This window comes from Salvia hispanica, chromosome 6, assembly GCF_023119035.1.
Source record: "Salvia hispanica cultivar TCC Black 2014 chromosome 6, UniMelb_Shisp_WGS_1.0, whole genome shotgun sequence".
Classification (NCBI taxonomy): Eukaryota; Viridiplantae; Streptophyta; class Magnoliopsida; order Lamiales; family Lamiaceae; genus Salvia; species Salvia hispanica.
In genome coordinates, this window is record NC_062970.1 from 685,533 (window position 1) to 703,244 (window position 17,712).

The 17,712-nt window shown below is 35.1% G+C and overlaps 2 protein-coding genes across 3 annotated transcripts; both read left to right on the plus strand.

Moving 5' to 3' along the window:
* Positions 1-477: 477 nt before the first annotated feature.
* LOC125197348 (probable LRR receptor-like serine/threonine-protein kinase At1g63430) lies at positions 478-4,842 on the plus strand. Of its 2 annotated transcripts, XM_048096083.1 has the most exons (14): positions 478-777; positions 1,028-1,141; positions 1,328-1,466; positions 1,580-1,651; positions 1,744-1,887; positions 1,974-2,123; positions 2,497-2,613; positions 2,693-2,757; positions 2,840-3,097; positions 3,187-3,392; positions 3,474-3,606; positions 3,688-3,845; positions 3,918-4,133; positions 4,228-4,842. In XM_048096083.1, the coding sequence occupies exons 2-14, from the start codon at positions 1,069-1,071 to the stop codon at positions 4,468-4,470; spliced, it is 1,974 nt and encodes a 657-aa protein (XP_047952040.1). In that variant the 5' UTR covers positions 478-777; positions 1,028-1,068; the 3' UTR covers positions 4,471-4,842. The 2 variants fall into 2 exon arrangements, with proteins under 2 accessions (XP_047952040.1, XP_047952039.1); XM_048096082.1 differs by having other exon boundaries at positions 478-1,141.
* A 1,008-nt stretch (positions 4,843-5,850) lies between these two features.
* LOC125193291 (putative F-box protein At2g02030) lies at positions 5,851-7,098 on the plus strand. The gene has a single exon (XM_048091064.1). It carries the CDS (start codon positions 5,851-5,853, stop codon positions 7,096-7,098), a length of 1,248 nt encoding a protein of 415 aa, XP_047947021.1.
* Positions 7,099-17,712: the final 10,614 nt, after the last annotated feature.

Consider the following 17,712-nt stretch of genomic DNA (forward strand, 5'->3'; position numbering starts at 1 on the left):
GGTAAATGAAAATATGAGATGGACATAACCACATAAATATAATTTCTCATATTTTAATTCAATTTCATCAACTAGATTTAGGATTATGAATTCAATATAAATCAAAGTCCTCTATTATCTCAATAAAACATAGAAAAAATATTGTTTCAAAAAGGAATTAATATAATAATATTTCCTTCCTTCCCCACATGTTCCATGTAACCAGATACTATATTTTAAGAAATTTGTGAAAAAAAAAAATTAATTTCACCTCTATATCATTAATCTCATTATAAAAATTAGTAAAATGAATTATTATAATATGATATCTATTTATTAAATATAATAAAATTTTAAAAATATAAAATTATGATCACATGCCACTTGAAAAAGAAGAAAAAGAAATGCATGGATTATTAAGAAAAAGAAAGAACAAAGGTAGGAATGTGAAAGCAAGAGGTGTTCTTGAATCTTGATCCCATAATTACAATGATTAGCTTAAGCAAAAGCTAATTAACCACTAAAACCCCTCTCCCATTTTTTTCCTGCTTTGTCCTCATCTTTCAGCATCAAACATAACTGAGAAATTCAAATTCATTCCATTTTAATGCCAATTTCTTTACTCCCAAAACCAAAATCACATAAAAACATTCTGCCTTTTTCCTGCTATAGCCTTGATTTTCTGTTCAATTTATCCATTTTCTTTCTCTCTCTGACACCAAACACCTCTCTTTGAATCCAAGTCTTCCTCATTTGTGGAAACTCCTTCTCATTTTCCAGTAGCCTTTGCTTTCATCGGTAGTTACTGATTTTGATTCAAGATTTGCTACCAAGCTTGCTATCTTTTAATTCCCCACATTCTTAGTGCAAAAAAAGATAGAATCTTGGCTTTCTTATTCTGGTTTTGTTTCTCTTTCTCTTTCTCTTCTTTCATAAACCCACCTTCTTCTTCATCTGCTTTTTAGCTTCACCCTTTTTAGCACTTTTTCCCCTTTTTCTTGAGTTTTATTTTGTGGGTCTCTTGATTTTGGTGGTTGTTGTTGTTTAGATGAGTTCTTGAGTGTGGAGGGGCTGTGTGTGGTAAAAAAGATGATATCTTTACCTCTTTTGCTCGGTTTAGGACTCTTCTTCGCAGATTGCTTCGCATTTCCCTCAAATGAAGGTAAATTTTCAGCTTCCAAGGCTTCACAGATCTTGATTTGTGATTGAAAGTTACTCTTCTCAAGAAGTATGCTAGTGCTTGTCTCTCTAAGATCTTAAATTTGAAGTCTTTTGTATGAAGTAGAGAGAGTTTAATCTTTATATGCATGATCTCTCTGACCAATATAAAATCTGGATTTTGTTATAGTTGAAGCTTTGACTGCTTTCAAGAGAGCTATATTTGAGGACCCTTTGCTGGTGCTGTCAAATTGGAACCCTCTTGTTTCAGATCCTTGCAATTGGTCCGGCGTTTATTGCTCGAACGCGGGAGACCACGTCGTAAAGATGTAAGATTTCGATTTCCGTATGTGTAATGTAGTGAGCTATGATGTTTGGATGTGCTACATTTCTTGAAAAATTGGATCTTTGATGGTATAGTTTGCTGGTTGTAATTGTGCAGTAATATATCTGATGCATCTATAAAAGGGTTTATTGCACCGGAGTTTCACAAGCTCTCTGCCTTGCAAGAGTTGTAAGCTTTCTATCCCATTAGGCCGTTAGTGGTTTTTCGACTGTGGCTTGGCGATTGTGTTGAACGAGTCCCCACCCTCTTGATTTTGACAGACTTTTGCATGGGAATTTGTTGATTGGTACCATACCTAAGGAGATTGGCCGGCTGACGAACCTCAGGGTGTTGGATTTGGGGTCGAACCAGCTGACAGGCTCAATCCCACACGAGATTGGTAACTTAACCGGCATCCAGAAAATGTGCGTGGGAAAATAGTGTTGAATATGAAGTTGCATTGTGGATTTTGTATGATCTTTGTTGGTTTATATGTTTTTCCTTTTTGCAGAAACCTTCAGTCCAATGTGTTAACTGGGAAATTGCCTTACGAACTCGGGACCCTAAGATACCTTGAGGAGCTTCGGCTCGATAGAAACAAGCTTCTAGGAACTATCCCTGCTGCGAATGGCTCTGATTTTTCGCCTGTCAAGCATGGAATGTAAGTAGCGAGCTTTATCGATCCTCAAATATGCTATAGCTTGTGCTTCATATCTGTAAGGGAGTCGGGACAGATCCCAAGCACTGGTCTGGTTTTTCTAATGCTCGTCTAATGATTTGATTTGTGGTTTTTTTATCGAACCAAATACGTTTGCTATGTTGTCAAAGTCAGTTTCTCCAATAAGAAATCCCTTCACATTTTTGGATTCATAGATGTTGTATTTGGTTTAGCTGTCGATACCAAGATTCTGTAGGTGTTTGCTTTTTGAATCGAAGTAAATGTTCGGTGGCAAATTTCTTAGCGCGTGAAAATGTCTGCACTGCATTTACTAGACTAGGAATAGTACTGCTCAAAACTGACATGCTTCGTTTAGGTATGCTTCGAATACCAGCCATTTGGGGTTTTGCGGAGCCTCCCAATTGAAAGTATTCGACTTATCACACAACTTTTTCGTTGGAAGCATTCCCGGTTGCTTGGACTACGTACCTAGGTACTTACTGTATATTGTTTATTGTATGTCTTCCCTTACCATTATTTTGTTTTTAACATTCTTGTTTTTCTTATAATAGATCGAGTTTTCTCGGGAACTGCCTTCAAGATAAGGATCCCAAGCAGCGTCCTGCTGCGCAATGTGGTAAACCCCGTAGCTTTTGCACGTTGCGTAACTTATGTCACAATGATACGTGTATACAATGAACCTTGAAATGCGGGTGCAGGTAATGCTTCGCCTAATAAAACTCACACGGGAGTCAACGCGAAGCACAAGCCTATTGAAGATCGGCCGTCAGGACATCAATCGAGGAGCTCAAAACCAGTGTGGATCTTGGTTCTTGAAATAGTGACGGGGTTCTTGATTGGTTCGCTCTTTGTGGTTGCTGTTTTCACCATCGCTCACAAGTGGAAGAGACGGCCTTCGATCATTATTCCGTGGAAGAAGTCTTCGAGCACAAAAGATTACATGACCATGTACATAGGTTCGTTTCTTGTTTGTCTCAGCGTGCTTATTCGATCCTGTTCAAAGCTATCATGAAAACAATTTCTTGGTTCTTGATTGCTCGTGCAGATTCTGAGGCAATGAAGGATGTCGTGAAATATAGCAGAGAAGAGCTCGAGTTAGCCTGTGAGGATTTCAGCAACATCATCGGTTCGTCTCCGGATAGTGTGGTATACAAAGGCACTGTGAAAGGCGGGCCCGAGATTGCTGTGATATCTTTCTGTATCAAAGAAGATCAATGGACAGGTTATCTGGAGCTTTACTTTCAAAAAGAGGTATTCCTTTCTCGATACGTTTAAACGAGCGTGTTCGATGATCTTGATATTTATCGAAAACGAACTGCTTCCATGGATCAGGTGGCTGACTTAGCTAGATTAAACCATGAAAACACCGGGAAACTGCTTGGCTATTGCAGAGAAAGCAGCCCGTTTACGAGGATGCTGGTGTTCGAGTATGCATCTAACGGGACACTTCACGAACACCTTCACTGTGAGTTCCGAGTTTCAAATATCTCGAATCTAGGAAACAGAGTCGTGCTTATAAACGAGCCTATTTGATTCGCTTTTGCAGATGGGGAAGGATGCCAGTTTTCTTGGACGCGGCGAATGAAAATTATCATCGGGATTGCTCGGGGGCTTAAGTATCTGCACACGCAGCTCGACCCTCCGTTTACTATATCGGAGTTGAATTCTAGTTCCGTCTATCTGACCGACGACTTCTCCCCTAAGGTGAAGTTGCCTACTTACCTACTCGTGTCGTGCTGTGTAAATTACTTAGTCGTGCTATTGCGTTTCCCTCAGCTCGTTGATTTCGAATGCTGGAAGACGATAATCTCGAGATCGGAGAAGAGCTCAGGGACGATAAGCAACGAAGGAGCGGTTTGCATCCTTCCGAGCTCGATGGAGGGTCGTCATCTAGACGTGCAGGGCAACATCTACGCGTTCGGGATTCTCTTACTCGAGATTGTGAGTGGAAGGCCTCCATATTGCAAAGAGAAAGGGTGCTTAGTCGACTGGGTGAGCTAGCGATCACGATTCACGACCGACTCTTTTATTTGTCGTACCATGTCTTGATTATATGAACACGGGTTCTATTGCTTTTCGACTGCAGGCAAAAGAGTTCTTAGAAATCCCAGACGTGATGTCGTACGTAGTGGATCGCGAGCTGAAGCATTTCCGATACGAGGACCTCAAAGTGATATGCGAGGTGGTGAACCTGTGCATCCATCCTAACTCGAGCCAGAGGACGACCATGCGGGAGCTGTGCTCAATGTTGGAGAATGGGATCGACACTTCCATATCGGCGGAGATGAAGTCATCGCTGGCTTGGGCTGAGCTCGCGCTCGGCTTGTGACGGGATCGTTCAATCTAACACTGTACATGTGAAAAAAGACGGGTACCCGGATACTACTCGAATTCTAACCTTTGGTGGTCGTGCGTGCGTGTGATGTGTAGTCGTAGGTTTCGAGATCCTCCGACGCGTATGTGAGTCGTCGGGGGATCCCTCGTGCAACGTGAAATCGTAGATTACGACGACGTCGTAAGTAACTTGGAAGCTCTCATTCTTTGTATATTTAAGGCCTCAAAATGAAAAGTTGGTCTACTTGCATTAAGACAGGAGATTTAGGTTTGATTATGGTCTAACATGTTATGACAATGATGTCTGTTACAAATTGATATATAGCCAACCTTACTGAAATAAGCTTGTTTAGCTTTTCAAGATTAACTTATTTTGAGATTGTCACGTGATTAATTTTGAATATGGAAAGAATGGGATTCGTAAGTCAAGATCCCATTAATTTTGGAATGGATTTGGGTTTGGGTTTGGATTTGAATTTAATAATTTCTCTTAATTCATCATATTACTTGTTAATTTTCGATGCTTTGAATATATCAGGATTATTACTCCCTCCTTCCCATAATAGATGTCATATTTTCCTTTTTAGTTTATCCCACAAAAATTGTCACATTTTCTTTTATGGAAAAAGTTCTCTCTCACATTATTATAAATATATTATTTTCTCTTCCATTTAATATATAAAACAATACCTTCTAAAATCTCATATCATTCATCTACTATGAGAAGGAGAGCACATTATTTACTGTCTAATTTCTAACAAATACTTTTATTATTCGTCATATAATGGTAATCTTATTGTGTTGTTATATTAATATATAAGTTTTTATAAATAATCTCAGATTTCTATCGGTTCTTATATATATATATGAATGTAAGAATGTTGTCCAATTAAAGCACGGCTTTTATGAATCGAGAAATACTTCAAAAAAAAATTCGAGACACATCAAATTAATGGTCATGAATTTAATACTGCAAGTCCCATACACCTATTCCAATAAATGTTTAATGGGTCGTCCAGCCCATTCCCACTGCCTTAGCCAGGCCCATCGAGTGTACCACTTTGGAAATATAATAAAACTAAATTTGAGATTAAAATAAAATATTTAAAAATTACTACCATTTAACTAATACTTACCACATCGTTAAAATTTCATAAGGATCGGTGCAAATATATTTAAACAAGGAAACAATTTTTGGAGTAAATCTTATGTAGTTTTAAATCTAGACATGGAAAATAATTAAATAATCTTTTTTTTTCCTTTTTCTGAGAAATATTATAATTTATAAATAGTTCTCTTATACTACGTGATGAATCAAACCCTAACCTGTTTATTTGATCTCTTCTCTCCTTTCCAAACTCCTTCCTCAATTACTATGGAAATCAAGAATCAAGATCCATTCAATGATTTTCTACCCGAACTCACCATCGAAATCCTCTCAAGACTCCCCTTTCGGACCATCTTGATAACCAAGCGTGTTTGCAAGTCATGGCGCGGTCTGGTGGAGAGCCCCCTCTTTGCCCTATTGCATTCTCGTCGTCAGGCAGCCTTGTCATCCGCCCGGGCCCCTGCCATTGAATTCTCAAAGGCCCACTCCTTATTGGGGTTTATTGATGATAATGAAGTGATTCATAAACCACCCAAAGGTTCTGTTCTCTCTCACTCTTTTCCAAACCCTTATAAGCCATACATACATAGCTCGGTCAATGGTTTGCTCTTCATGATCGACTCCAAGTCTGAACTATTCATATCCAATCCAATCACTCGTGAGTACGTTAGGATCGAGATGGGTCATGAGTGTTGTTCGACTGATTATGCATTTGGGTTTGGAGTGAGCAGAAGTGGTCAATACAAGATTGTCAGGTTTTATGCTCTCCAGCCTAATCTCCGTACGTGTCAAGTATACAATCTAGGAATAGGGCAGTGGAAAAGCATCACAGTTGAGAGACAATTGGAATTCATGTCCCAAATGCAAAATGTGCCTCCTTGGGTGAATGGGAATCTTCACTGGCTTATACTTGACCTCAAGGGTAGAAAAAACCCTCCTATGATCTATTGCCTCGACCTTGAAACCGAGCTATTTAACTATTTTTCGTGTCCTCCTAGTATTCAAAATTGTGAAAGGGGTTTCTATTATTCGATATCTAATTTGGGGGGACGCTTGTGCTTCACCAATGATGAATCTAAGGATGTGTTTGAAATTTGGTGCATGAAGAAATATGGAGATGACAAATCATGGACCAAGGATTATGTTATCAAGAGAAAACCATATATGCTCATATTTCGTGATATTCTTCTAAACTATTTCAAATTTTATGATCATTATTTTGGCCAGATCCCGGAATTTAGTACTAATGATTTATATTTAGATAATCCTATAATTCAAGAAATCTTACTGTATGAGCATAATATGCTTTATCCTGTTAAAGCATTCGAAGATGGCGGAGTCTTACTCGCCTTGCATCCATCTGCTCGACTATTTTACTACTCGAACGAGACTAAAGATATTCAACAGATCAAGAAAAAGAGGAACTATGATGATTCCAACTTAGTTATTCATTGTCCGAATTTTGTTTCCCTCAAATCCTTGGCGATGGAAAATACAAGGGTTGAGTCGTTTTAATTAAAGTTTTATTATGACTATATAGCGTGTAGTTTGTTGGAATTTTATTTTGGCAATAGTCGAGAGATGTGTTAGTAAGAGATTCATGGTCTTGGCTGTATATATTAGTTTGATTGATATTTGTATGTTGGATAATTTTCATAAGTCGAAAATACTATATTTATTACTGTGTTTCGTAATAGATTACCTATTATTTATATATGATGCGTGAAATCGAACGAATAAATTGTTAATATGGTTGTTTTATGAATCCATCAGACTTGAGAAGGTATCAACAGACCACAAGGCGGCTGACATGCCGGCTAACGGATTCGAAAATGATATTACAAATTATTAGAAAATTAATACCCAATTTGAATCTTAAAAATTAAAAATAACATAATTTAAATCATAAAAATTGAAAACTACTGCGATGACCAGTATACCCTATTGACATTGAAGGGCCTCAATCATTTGGTCATGCGCAATTTATTGTTGTGGATTTATTTGGCTAGGGTTGGTGTGGAGTGTCTAGTGCAATTCAAATATCTTAATAAAATCATCTGATTAGGAGGCGGGTAGGGGTAGAGCTTGAGGGGCCGCTTGAGCTTGACTTTGTTCCCGTCTGCGGCTAGCTAGAGGTGCCCACGGTTCAGAAACCGTCGGTTATGGTTCGAAACCGCTGGTTCCGGTTTTGGGTTTGGATTACTCTTAAAATGCCTGATTAGGTTAAACAACACCAATTAGGATTGGTACGATCGTGATGCTTTGAGTTTTTGCAGATTATATCATTTAATCAATTTTGAAATACTAATAATCTTCGTCAAAAGAATACTTTTAAACAAAAAAAGCATTTATTTATTTCTAAAAAATTCAGACAACGACAATGAGCATGCCTTAAAAAATATATATGGAAAATATAAAATAAAAATGATCAAATATACCAATAATCATACAAGGTCACGTGGATATGCCCCCTAGCTTTTGGATAAACAAAGAGAAAATTGAGAAATCTTGAAACCTTAATGACTTGTCAGTTGTCACTGGCTAGCCTAAATTAAAAAGTTGATATTCTTTAATTAATATGATTGTTAAAGTTTAACCAAGTCCTAATAGTATTAATTAAATTCTGCCTATTATTAAATTATTTAAAGATGAATTAATTTCACCGATCGAGCTCGTAAGATTAGCTGATCGATGGGTGGTAGCAAATCAATAGTGCTCGATATTTGTTGCACATATAATAATACTTAATTAAAACTCAAGGATTAATTTAACAAATCTTGTTAAACGGCCAAAATCAGCAACATGCACGCTCATCATTTTTAAATAAGAGACAATTGCAAAAAATACGAAAGCTTCATAGTTTGCTTGCCAAATTTTAAAGTTACGGATAAACCACAAATATTTTTTAATTTTTCCGAGATTATTGATACTCACTAATTCCAATACTCGTTTTTATAAGCCAATTAAACTGCACAAAAATATTATTGATACTCACTACTCCATTTGCCATGCCAATTTATTTTAGTCCACTTTCATTACTTTGGACTAGCTAGTAGTTTAGGTAAAGTTTTTATATGTGACCCTTATTTATTCCACAAATAGTACTCCATTAGATAAGGTTATATTGGTATCTAAACCATGCTTGGAATTGGAAATTACGCAAAACTATAATATATAGATTTATGAAAATTACTCCCTCCATCCCAGATAATTCGTCCCAGTATTCCATTTTGGTCCGTCCCACATAATTTGTCCCACTTCACTCTTACCATTTTTGGTAGTGGACCTCATATTCCACTAACTCATTCCTACTCACATTTTATTATAAAACTAATACTCCCTATGTCCCACTAGAAATGAAACGTTTTCCTTTTTGGGTTGTCCCATTAAAAATGAAACGTTTCTTAAAATAGAAATAATTTTATCTCTACTTTTCCCTCTCTCTTATTTTACTCTCTCTTCTTTAACTCACAAAACAACACTACATAAAATCTTGTGCCGAAAAACAAACGTTTCATATTTATTGGAACAGAGGGAGTACTACTTTAAAAGTAGGACCCACATCCCACCAACTTTTTCAACTCACTTTTTATTAGATTTCTTAAAACCCGTGTCGGGTCAAAGTGTCCCAAATTATCTGGGACGGAGGGAGTGTAAAATATGAATGAATATATATCTTCTTTAAATTACAATACTCTTGATTAAGCTAGGCCAAAATATATAGTAATTAGAAGCGAAAAAGAAAGCAATTAAGAGAGTAGTAGGAGTAATAATTGAGGGTAGTTGTGGTCCTTGTCACCTATCAGTGCCAAGTCTTTATGTCTCAATCAAATCATATATATATACACACCATCTCTCAGTTTTCAACATATTGAATAAGAGAGTGCTTGTGAATCTGATGATAAAGATACTTGAGATTGCCAGCATGGAGCTTGTCCAGATCAGCATACTAAATGCTCTCCAATGGATAAAATTGAACATGACACCTCACCTCTCAAGGGTGCACCTGCCAATAGTAATTTGTTAAGCTTCTTTGTCTTTTAGCTATATTAGGGTTTCCTCCTCTTAGGATCTAGATCCTTCGCTTGTTTGTATATATACTCCAATTTGTAATCATTTTGAGTGGATGAAATACAAAGCAATACTAGGCATTCTCTTTTCTACTACTCCCTATCTTTACTTATTTTCTTATTACACAAACACACACACACAGAAACACAAGAGCACAAATGGATGAACCCGAGATCACTAGTCTCGACAAAGCCGTGGCGCCGCGTCGCCGCCTATCACGCCTCATTAGCAGCTCGCAACCGCGCTCAGGCTGAGGCTGAAGAAGAGGAAGAAGATTAAGCTTGATTAGCTGTTAGGAGCAGTACATGCACACAGATAATATTGTCCTTCACCAAAGTTGCTTTGCCGTATTGTCTACCGCGCATTAATTAAAAGCGCGATATGGAGAGAGAATATAACATTGTCACTACTCTCTTTAGTTAACTTATCCCTCTCTCTTATTTAGTAGTATCTGTTTGTAGAGACACTAGTGAAATGCAACCAAAAGCTTAGTTCTAATTATGCTGCAACAACTTATTTTGTAACATTCCCAACAAGACCAGCAATGTGAGCAACTTATTTATGCAAGATCAATGCATTGGCAAATACTCCCTCCGTCCCGCTTAAGATGACACGTTTTCCTTTTTAGTTTGTCCCAACTAAGATGATACATTTCATTTTTGGTAACTTTCTCTCTCCAATTAATACACTTAACCACTTTTTCTCACTCCTATTAAAATATTCATCTTTCTTTGTCTCTCTACTTTAATACTAACACCCACCAACTCTCTCTCCAATTAAACACTTTAACAAATAATTCCTAAAATCCCGTGCCGACTAAGTAATGTGTCATCTTAGCCGGGACGGAGGGAGTACTAGTATATAGTAGTATGATGTTTTAGCTAACAAAAAGAACACACTCACTATATATCTATCTCACGTCAACATCACAAATTCTCACATTATTAGTGTTTGGAGAATTCGGGATCAGGTACCCGAAATTCTCGGATCGGATATCCAATTTAACAGGCCTAGTGGTATATGTTGGGTTAGAGTTGTATTGATGAGAGAGAAATGGTCGCGTCTTTGCATAGAGGTGGGGATGATTTGTTGTGGTAAATTTGTATTGTTATAGGAGTACTACTTAAAAAGAAGCGTGGCAGTTTCGAAGAAATGACCTCTCAATTCCTAAATAATAAAATCCCACAAAATGGGACTCAGAACTTGACAATCTGTGTCCCCGGCCCCACATATGCTATTAAAAATGATTCACACAGTAATTTCTAAGGTTCTGATTGGTCCACGTCGGATAGTAATTAAGTCAACATGACATTCCAACCAAACAACACCACATGTTCATTAACCAAAAAACATTTGAATATATCGCAACAACCTTAATAGTTACTCCCTCCGTCCCAAGGAAGATGACCCCTTTCTTGGACGGCACGGGATTTTATGCAACTTTATTTTGTGTGTTAAGTGGAGAGAGTAAAGTAAGAGAGAGGAATAAAGTAGAGATAAAGGGGTTTCCATTTTAAGCAATGGATCATCTTGATTGGGACAAACTAAAAAGGAAAGTGGGTCATCTTCAATGAGACGGAGGGAGTACAAGATTCATATATTTTACAAATTTCGTAGTATATTGTTTTACAAAACTATTCAAACCTCGTACATCTATTATCTATGTCAAACTTATTGAAACCACATACTAATATATTCACGGTTGGCTATAGTAAACGCACTACATCTCCCGTACTAAGAATGCAAGAGTTCTAGCTACTACCCCCGTTCTATAGTAATAGAGGCATTTTTTTTTGGCACGGAGATTAATAAAAATTGTGTTAAGTGAGTTAACTAAAGGGAGAATAAAGTGGAAAATGAAAAAAGTAGAAAGATGAAGAGAGAAAAAGTAAAAGAGAGTAAAATAGGTATGGAAAAATGTGTTAACTTTTACTAAAAAAAGGAAATGACTCTATTACTATAGAACGTACCAAAATAGTAAAATGATTCTATTACTATGGAACGGAGGGAGTATTATTTAAATGGGTTGTGTCATTGCATTCACAATAAGTTAATTGTCAAATTCTTTTAGACTCACGAGATTAAGATTTAGACTCTTCATTACCAAGAAGATGCATCATTTCAAATTTTCAATTCTTAGACTTAAGGGTCTAAAATAATTTCATTCTCACAATAATTAAGGGCTGGACCCTAACGCAATAAAATTATAAGTGACACATGTTACTCAAATTTAATACTACTAATTAACTCAGGTAAATATAATTAGATGGTAAAATACTCCCCGTTTATCAATAGATTAGATATTCGAATTACCTTAGAAAGTGTGCAAAACGTTTTCTATTTCTTGAAAAACAAGCAACCATGAACCTTATAGACTAAAAGCAAACTATATACATAGGCACATACGTATGTAGACACAATGAAGAAGATTCATTCAAGGAAGGAGTCTCGGAAAAAAGAGCAAAGTTCTAATAAAATCCCAAAGAATCCATGGACGTCATTTCCTTAAATTCCTCGAAATCGAAAAAGTTTACAGCCTTGTCATTGCCCACTAGAAGCTCAAGCTCGGCTCGTCTAGCATGCAGGCCGAGCCTAGTGAGGAGCAACACAAGCTCGTCAATGCTCACTACGCTGTCTTTGTTCCGGTCTAGCTCGTTGAAGATTTGGTGCAAGTGAAATGTTGTGTTTATGTTGAAATATTTAAGGGGAAAATATAATTTATATGGTGCATGTAAATTATCTACACGCTTTCGATGTTGTACTAACACGGATATATATTATTTAACACAAAATTTTATGATATTCACAGATGCATGCTTGCAAGAATTTCGAGGAAAGAGCTAGCTAGAGTGGCAAAATTTGATGACTTACCTATAATATATATGGGCATCAGTCATGAAATAATAAGAGGTACTCCATGTTTGGGTCACTGTCGTTTTTTTATTTTATTTTATTTTAATGTTTAATCTATTTCTGTTTTTTGAAGGAAGCAAGCACATCTTACTTGGGTTTATAATTTAAAACAAACAATAAATACATTGGCTATTATTTTTCCACCACGTACGCCTTCATTAATGTGGTGAAACATCTAGGAAACTACCTCTGATTTTTATTTTTGTTATGAGTAATGACTTAAATATACAAATAATTGTGGCTAGTAGTAATTTTAGCCCATCATTTCTTATTAAAAACTGCAGCATTAAAATCATGATTAATATAATGAGTTCATTTAGCTTCTTCCCATACAGAGCCCAAATAAACTTTTGGAGGAGAATAATAACACGAGGTGCCTCCAATGATTTTTAATCGACAATACATCGATCCATTTCTCCAATTTATTTATGATCTAGCCATCGTTTGCTAGTTAATTATATTGGCTATGTTGTTTAGTGTAGACGTGGAAGCTCGCGCGTACAAAAAACAATTGTTTATTAATTCGAAAAGAATACACCAATTAATGTTGATACTATTAAATACTGATCATGATAAGGAAAGAAAACAAAATGAAAAAAAGAAAAGAATGAAAAGTGCAGAAATGATTATAGGAAATCATTGTCGTTGGTATGATATTGGTTGAAGTTCCCTCAAATTAGTAATCGCACCATAAATAGTTCACTGTACAAATGGCAGAAAATTATACATAAGCACCAAATTCAAGAATGCTACACATGAATAAAGTTGGAATTTGTCAAAACACACGTAGATACACACAAGATGTGTTGATCTCCATATACATTCATCCTTTAATAAACCATGCAATACAAATGTTATTTAATTTATTGGAATTTTTTCTTTGAATGAATCTTCTTCATTGTGTATACGTACATACGTATGTGCCTATGTATATAGTTTGCTTTTAGTTTATAAGGTTCATGGTTGCATTTTTTCAAGAAATATAAAATGATTTATAGTACACTTTTTAAGGTAATTCGAATGTCTAATCATTTGATAAACGGGGAATATCTTACCATCTAAGATTTACCTTAATTAATTAGTAGCACGTAGTATCAAATTTGACTAACATTTGTCTTATAATTTTATGGCGTTAATTATTGTGAGAATGAAAATTATTTTTAGACCCTTAAATGTCTAAGAATTGAAATGATGTATCTTCTTGGTAATGAAGAGTAGTCGGTAGTTCACTGCACGACTTCAATTTCAAAATGGCAGAAAATTATATAAAGTCACACGTTTTAATTTGAACACAAATACCAAATTCAAGAATAAAGTCGTACGTGCCTGTCGGAATAGATACACACATAAACACTTATCCTTGTAATAATCAGTCGGTATATGTGTATTAATATATTGAATAATGTTCTTTAATCTATTGGAATTTTTGCTTTGGGGCTCATTGATAGAATACTATGGATTGTATCTAAACGATGGGTATAACTATATAAAATTAATGGAGTATTATTTTACCGTAGTACCTTGAACGAACAATAACATTTTTAGGTGCGTTTATGATCCACACACGTCTATAACCAAAATTATGTAAATCAACATATATGAAAAGAAAACGAGAGTTCCAAAGAACTCATACATCCATTCTTCTTTAAAAAAAATAGTGGTTATTAATTCTATTAGTTTTAAAAAAAAAAGGATCGAAGTTCTTGGAAATCCGGGACGTGATGTAAAAAAAATAAGCATAAAATTAAAATCCACCCCCAAATACAAAAGCACTTTTCTGTCAACACATCCCATTGTATCTCATGTCCTTTTCGAATATTATAGGGATTCCAATTAAATTATAATTAATTAGTTAAATGGTGAGATTTGAATATTTTTTTTTAAAATTTGTATGGACATTTTCAAAATCATCAATGAATTCATGAATCATGATTTAACATTTTAAATGCTGCAGTATTCAAGAAGAAAGATGGGCTAAATTACTACTAGCCACATTAATTTGTTATATAAGAAAAATAAAAATCAGAGGAAATTTCCTCCAAGTTTCACCAATTAATTAAGACAACGCCCCTAGCTTGCTTTTGGATAGGTCGAATGAGAGACCTTTAAGTTGTCAGTTGTCACTACCCTAAATTACAAAGTTGATATTCTTAATATGATGGTCAAAGAATACACCAATTCATGTTGATATTAAATGGAGTACTGATTATGATAAGGAAAGAAAACAAAATGAAATAAGAAAAGAACAAATATGACAAGGAAAGAGAAGTGCACAAATGATTATAGGAAATCATTGTCGTTGGTATGATATATCGGTTGTAGTTCCCTCAAAACTAAAAGAGATCAATTACCGAACCTTCCTAACTTTGGTTTTTTTTTTTTTTTGCCACTTTAGCTCTTTCCTCGAAATTCTTGCAAGCATGCATTTGTGAATATCATAAAAATTTTGTGTTAATCAATATATATCCGTGTTAGTACAACATCGAAAGCGTGTAGTACTATTTTTTAATGAAACCTCTATATATACCATACACATTCATATTATACAACTTATCCAAGTCCGAACATACCCTCTATTTATTAATTACTACATGCACTAAATAAATTATCTTTTCCCCTTAAATATTTCAACATAAACATAACATTATAACAATATGTATCCTCTCACCACGTATGATCACTTGCACCAAATCTTCACGAGCTAGACCGGAACAAAGACGGCCTAGTGAGCATCGACGAGCTTGAGCTTCAGTGGGCGATGACAAGGCTGTAAACTTTTTCGATTTCCTCTTCTTTTACCAAACCTTGAACATTACCATTGTTCAAGAAAATAGGGACCAAATCAAGAGGGCGCCCTCGAATTCGCAGAGGACGATCTTCAGAAGGCACTCGGGATTTTTTATTTGAATGGAGACGGATCATCGTCGAGGAGTGGCCCAAGATAATTGTATGCAAATGATTGGCGTCTACGACAGTAATTCGGACGGATTGCTAGATTTCGAGGAATATAATTTAAGGAAATGACGTCCATGGATTCTTTGGAATTATATTATAAGAACTTTGCTCTTTTTTCCAAGACTCCTTGCTTGAATGAATCTTCTTCATTGTGTATACGTACATACGTATGTGACTATGTATATAGTTTACTTTGTCTATAAGGTTCGTGCCTTCGTGGTTGCTTTTTTAAAGAAATAGAAAATGATTTACACACTTTTTAAGGTAATTAACGGGTAATATCTAATCTATTGTCAACAAAATTTAATACGATCTGATTCTGATACATGAAAGCCAATAAGTATGTTGCAATTTTATTAGATAAGTATGCGAAAAATGAGACATAGTACTAATAAATATGATTTGTAACTTCAAGAAGTACTTATATATGAAAAATAGCCACAAATAAAATCAAATAAGAATTATTGTTAGATCCAATAAGGCTTGATATCAGCTCATTAAATTTCATGTCATGTGTGTTCCCTCAATAATTAAATCAAAGGGCAAATTAAGTAATCGGTCACACAGTTATTGGCTAAGTAATGCCGTTAAGACAATACTAATATTTTGTGGAGTAATTTTTTTGACAACTTTCCAATTTGCATACCTTCTAATTACATAGGAATACCCAAGTTTGAGAATAGGTTACATGTCCTTATCACAATACACCTGAGATAGGATTATAGTCTGAAATATTAGGGAAAAAAAACTCCATATTAGAATATGGAGTAATCAAATAAAGAATGAGAAGAAGGGGGGCTTATTCAACTTCATTTTAAAATATAATCAAATAAAGAGTGAGAAGAAGGGGGGATTGTTCTTGCCTTGCCGAAGCTTCCTCCTTGATGGCTACAGTTTCACTTCACACAACCAAGTAGAAGGAAAAAAGAAAAAAGACAAAAAAAAAGTGAAGAGAAACAAGGAAATAGACATAATACTACAAGATTAAGATTATCTTAAAACTCTAGATTGGAAAAAGATAAAGACAGTGTCAAATGGATTTTAAAAGTCAAAAAAAGGGTGAAAATTGCAGTAAATTACTTAATTACCCCTTTGGTGGTGGAGAAGTAATTAACAAGAAAATAGACATAATACAAGATTAAATTTTGCCAAATTATTATTTGATGGGTAAATTACTCGTATAAGAAAAAAAAACATAGGAAATTACTCCATTAGATTATTTAAAGATTAATTTCACCTCGTAAGCTTAGCTGATCGATCGGTAGCAAATCAATAATACTCGACATTGAAATAGTAATAATTAATTAAAACTCAAGGATTTATTTAACAAATCTTGTTAAACGGCCAAAAATCAGCAATATGTAGGCTCGTCATTTTTATGATCTAGCCATGGTTTGCTAGTTAATTATGATAAGGATAGAAAACAAAATGAAAAAAAGAAAAGAATGAAAAGTGCAGAAATGATTGTAGGAAATCATTGTCGTAGGTATGATATTGATTGAAGTTCCCTCAAATTAGTATTCGCCCCATTAATAGTTCACTGTACAAATGGCAGAAAATTATGCACAAGCACCAAATTCAAGAATGCTACACATGAATAAAGTTGGAATTTGTCAAAACACACATAGATACACACATAAATTAAACAAGATGTGTTTATCTATATACATTCATCCGCCACTGTACGTATGTGCCTATGTATATGGTTGCTTTTTTTCAAGAAATATGAAACGATTTATAGTACACTTTTTAAGGTAATTCGAATGTCTAATCATTTGATAAACGGGGATTTACCTTAATTAATTAGTAGTACGTAGTATCAAATTTGAGTAACATTTGTCTTGTAATTTTATGGCGTTAATTATTGTGAGAATGAAAATTATTTTTAGACCCTTAAATGTCTAAGAATTGAAATGATGTATCTTCTTGGTAATGAAGAGTAGTCGTTAGTTCACTACACGACTTCAATTTCAAAATGGCAGAAAAATATTACTCCCTCCGTCCCAGTTTTCCATTTCGGTCCGTCCCACATAATTTGTCTCACTTCACTTTTACCATTTTTGGTAGTGGATCCTCATATTCCACTAACTCATTCCTACTCACATTTTATTATAAAACTAATATATAAAGGTAGGACCCACATTCCACTAACTTTTTCAACCCACTTTTCACTATAATTCTTAAAACCCG

Coding starts and splice junctions, on each gene's coding strand:
- LOC125193291 (XM_048091064.1), top strand. CDS start 5,851: ATGGAAATCAAGAATCAAGATCCATTCAATGATTTTCTACCCGAACTC.
- LOC125197348 (XM_048096082.1), top strand. CDS start 1,069: ATGATATCTTTACCTCTTTTGCTCGGTTTAGGACTCTTCTTCGCAGAT. Junction 1,888..1,973: donor TTAACCGGCATCCAGAAAAT/GTGCGTGGGAAA, acceptor TCCTTTTTGCAG/AAACCTTCAGTCCAATGTGT. Junction 2,124..2,496: donor TCGCCTGTCAAGCATGGAAT/GTAAGTAGCGAG, acceptor TGCTTCGTTTAG/GTATGCTTCGAATACCAGCC.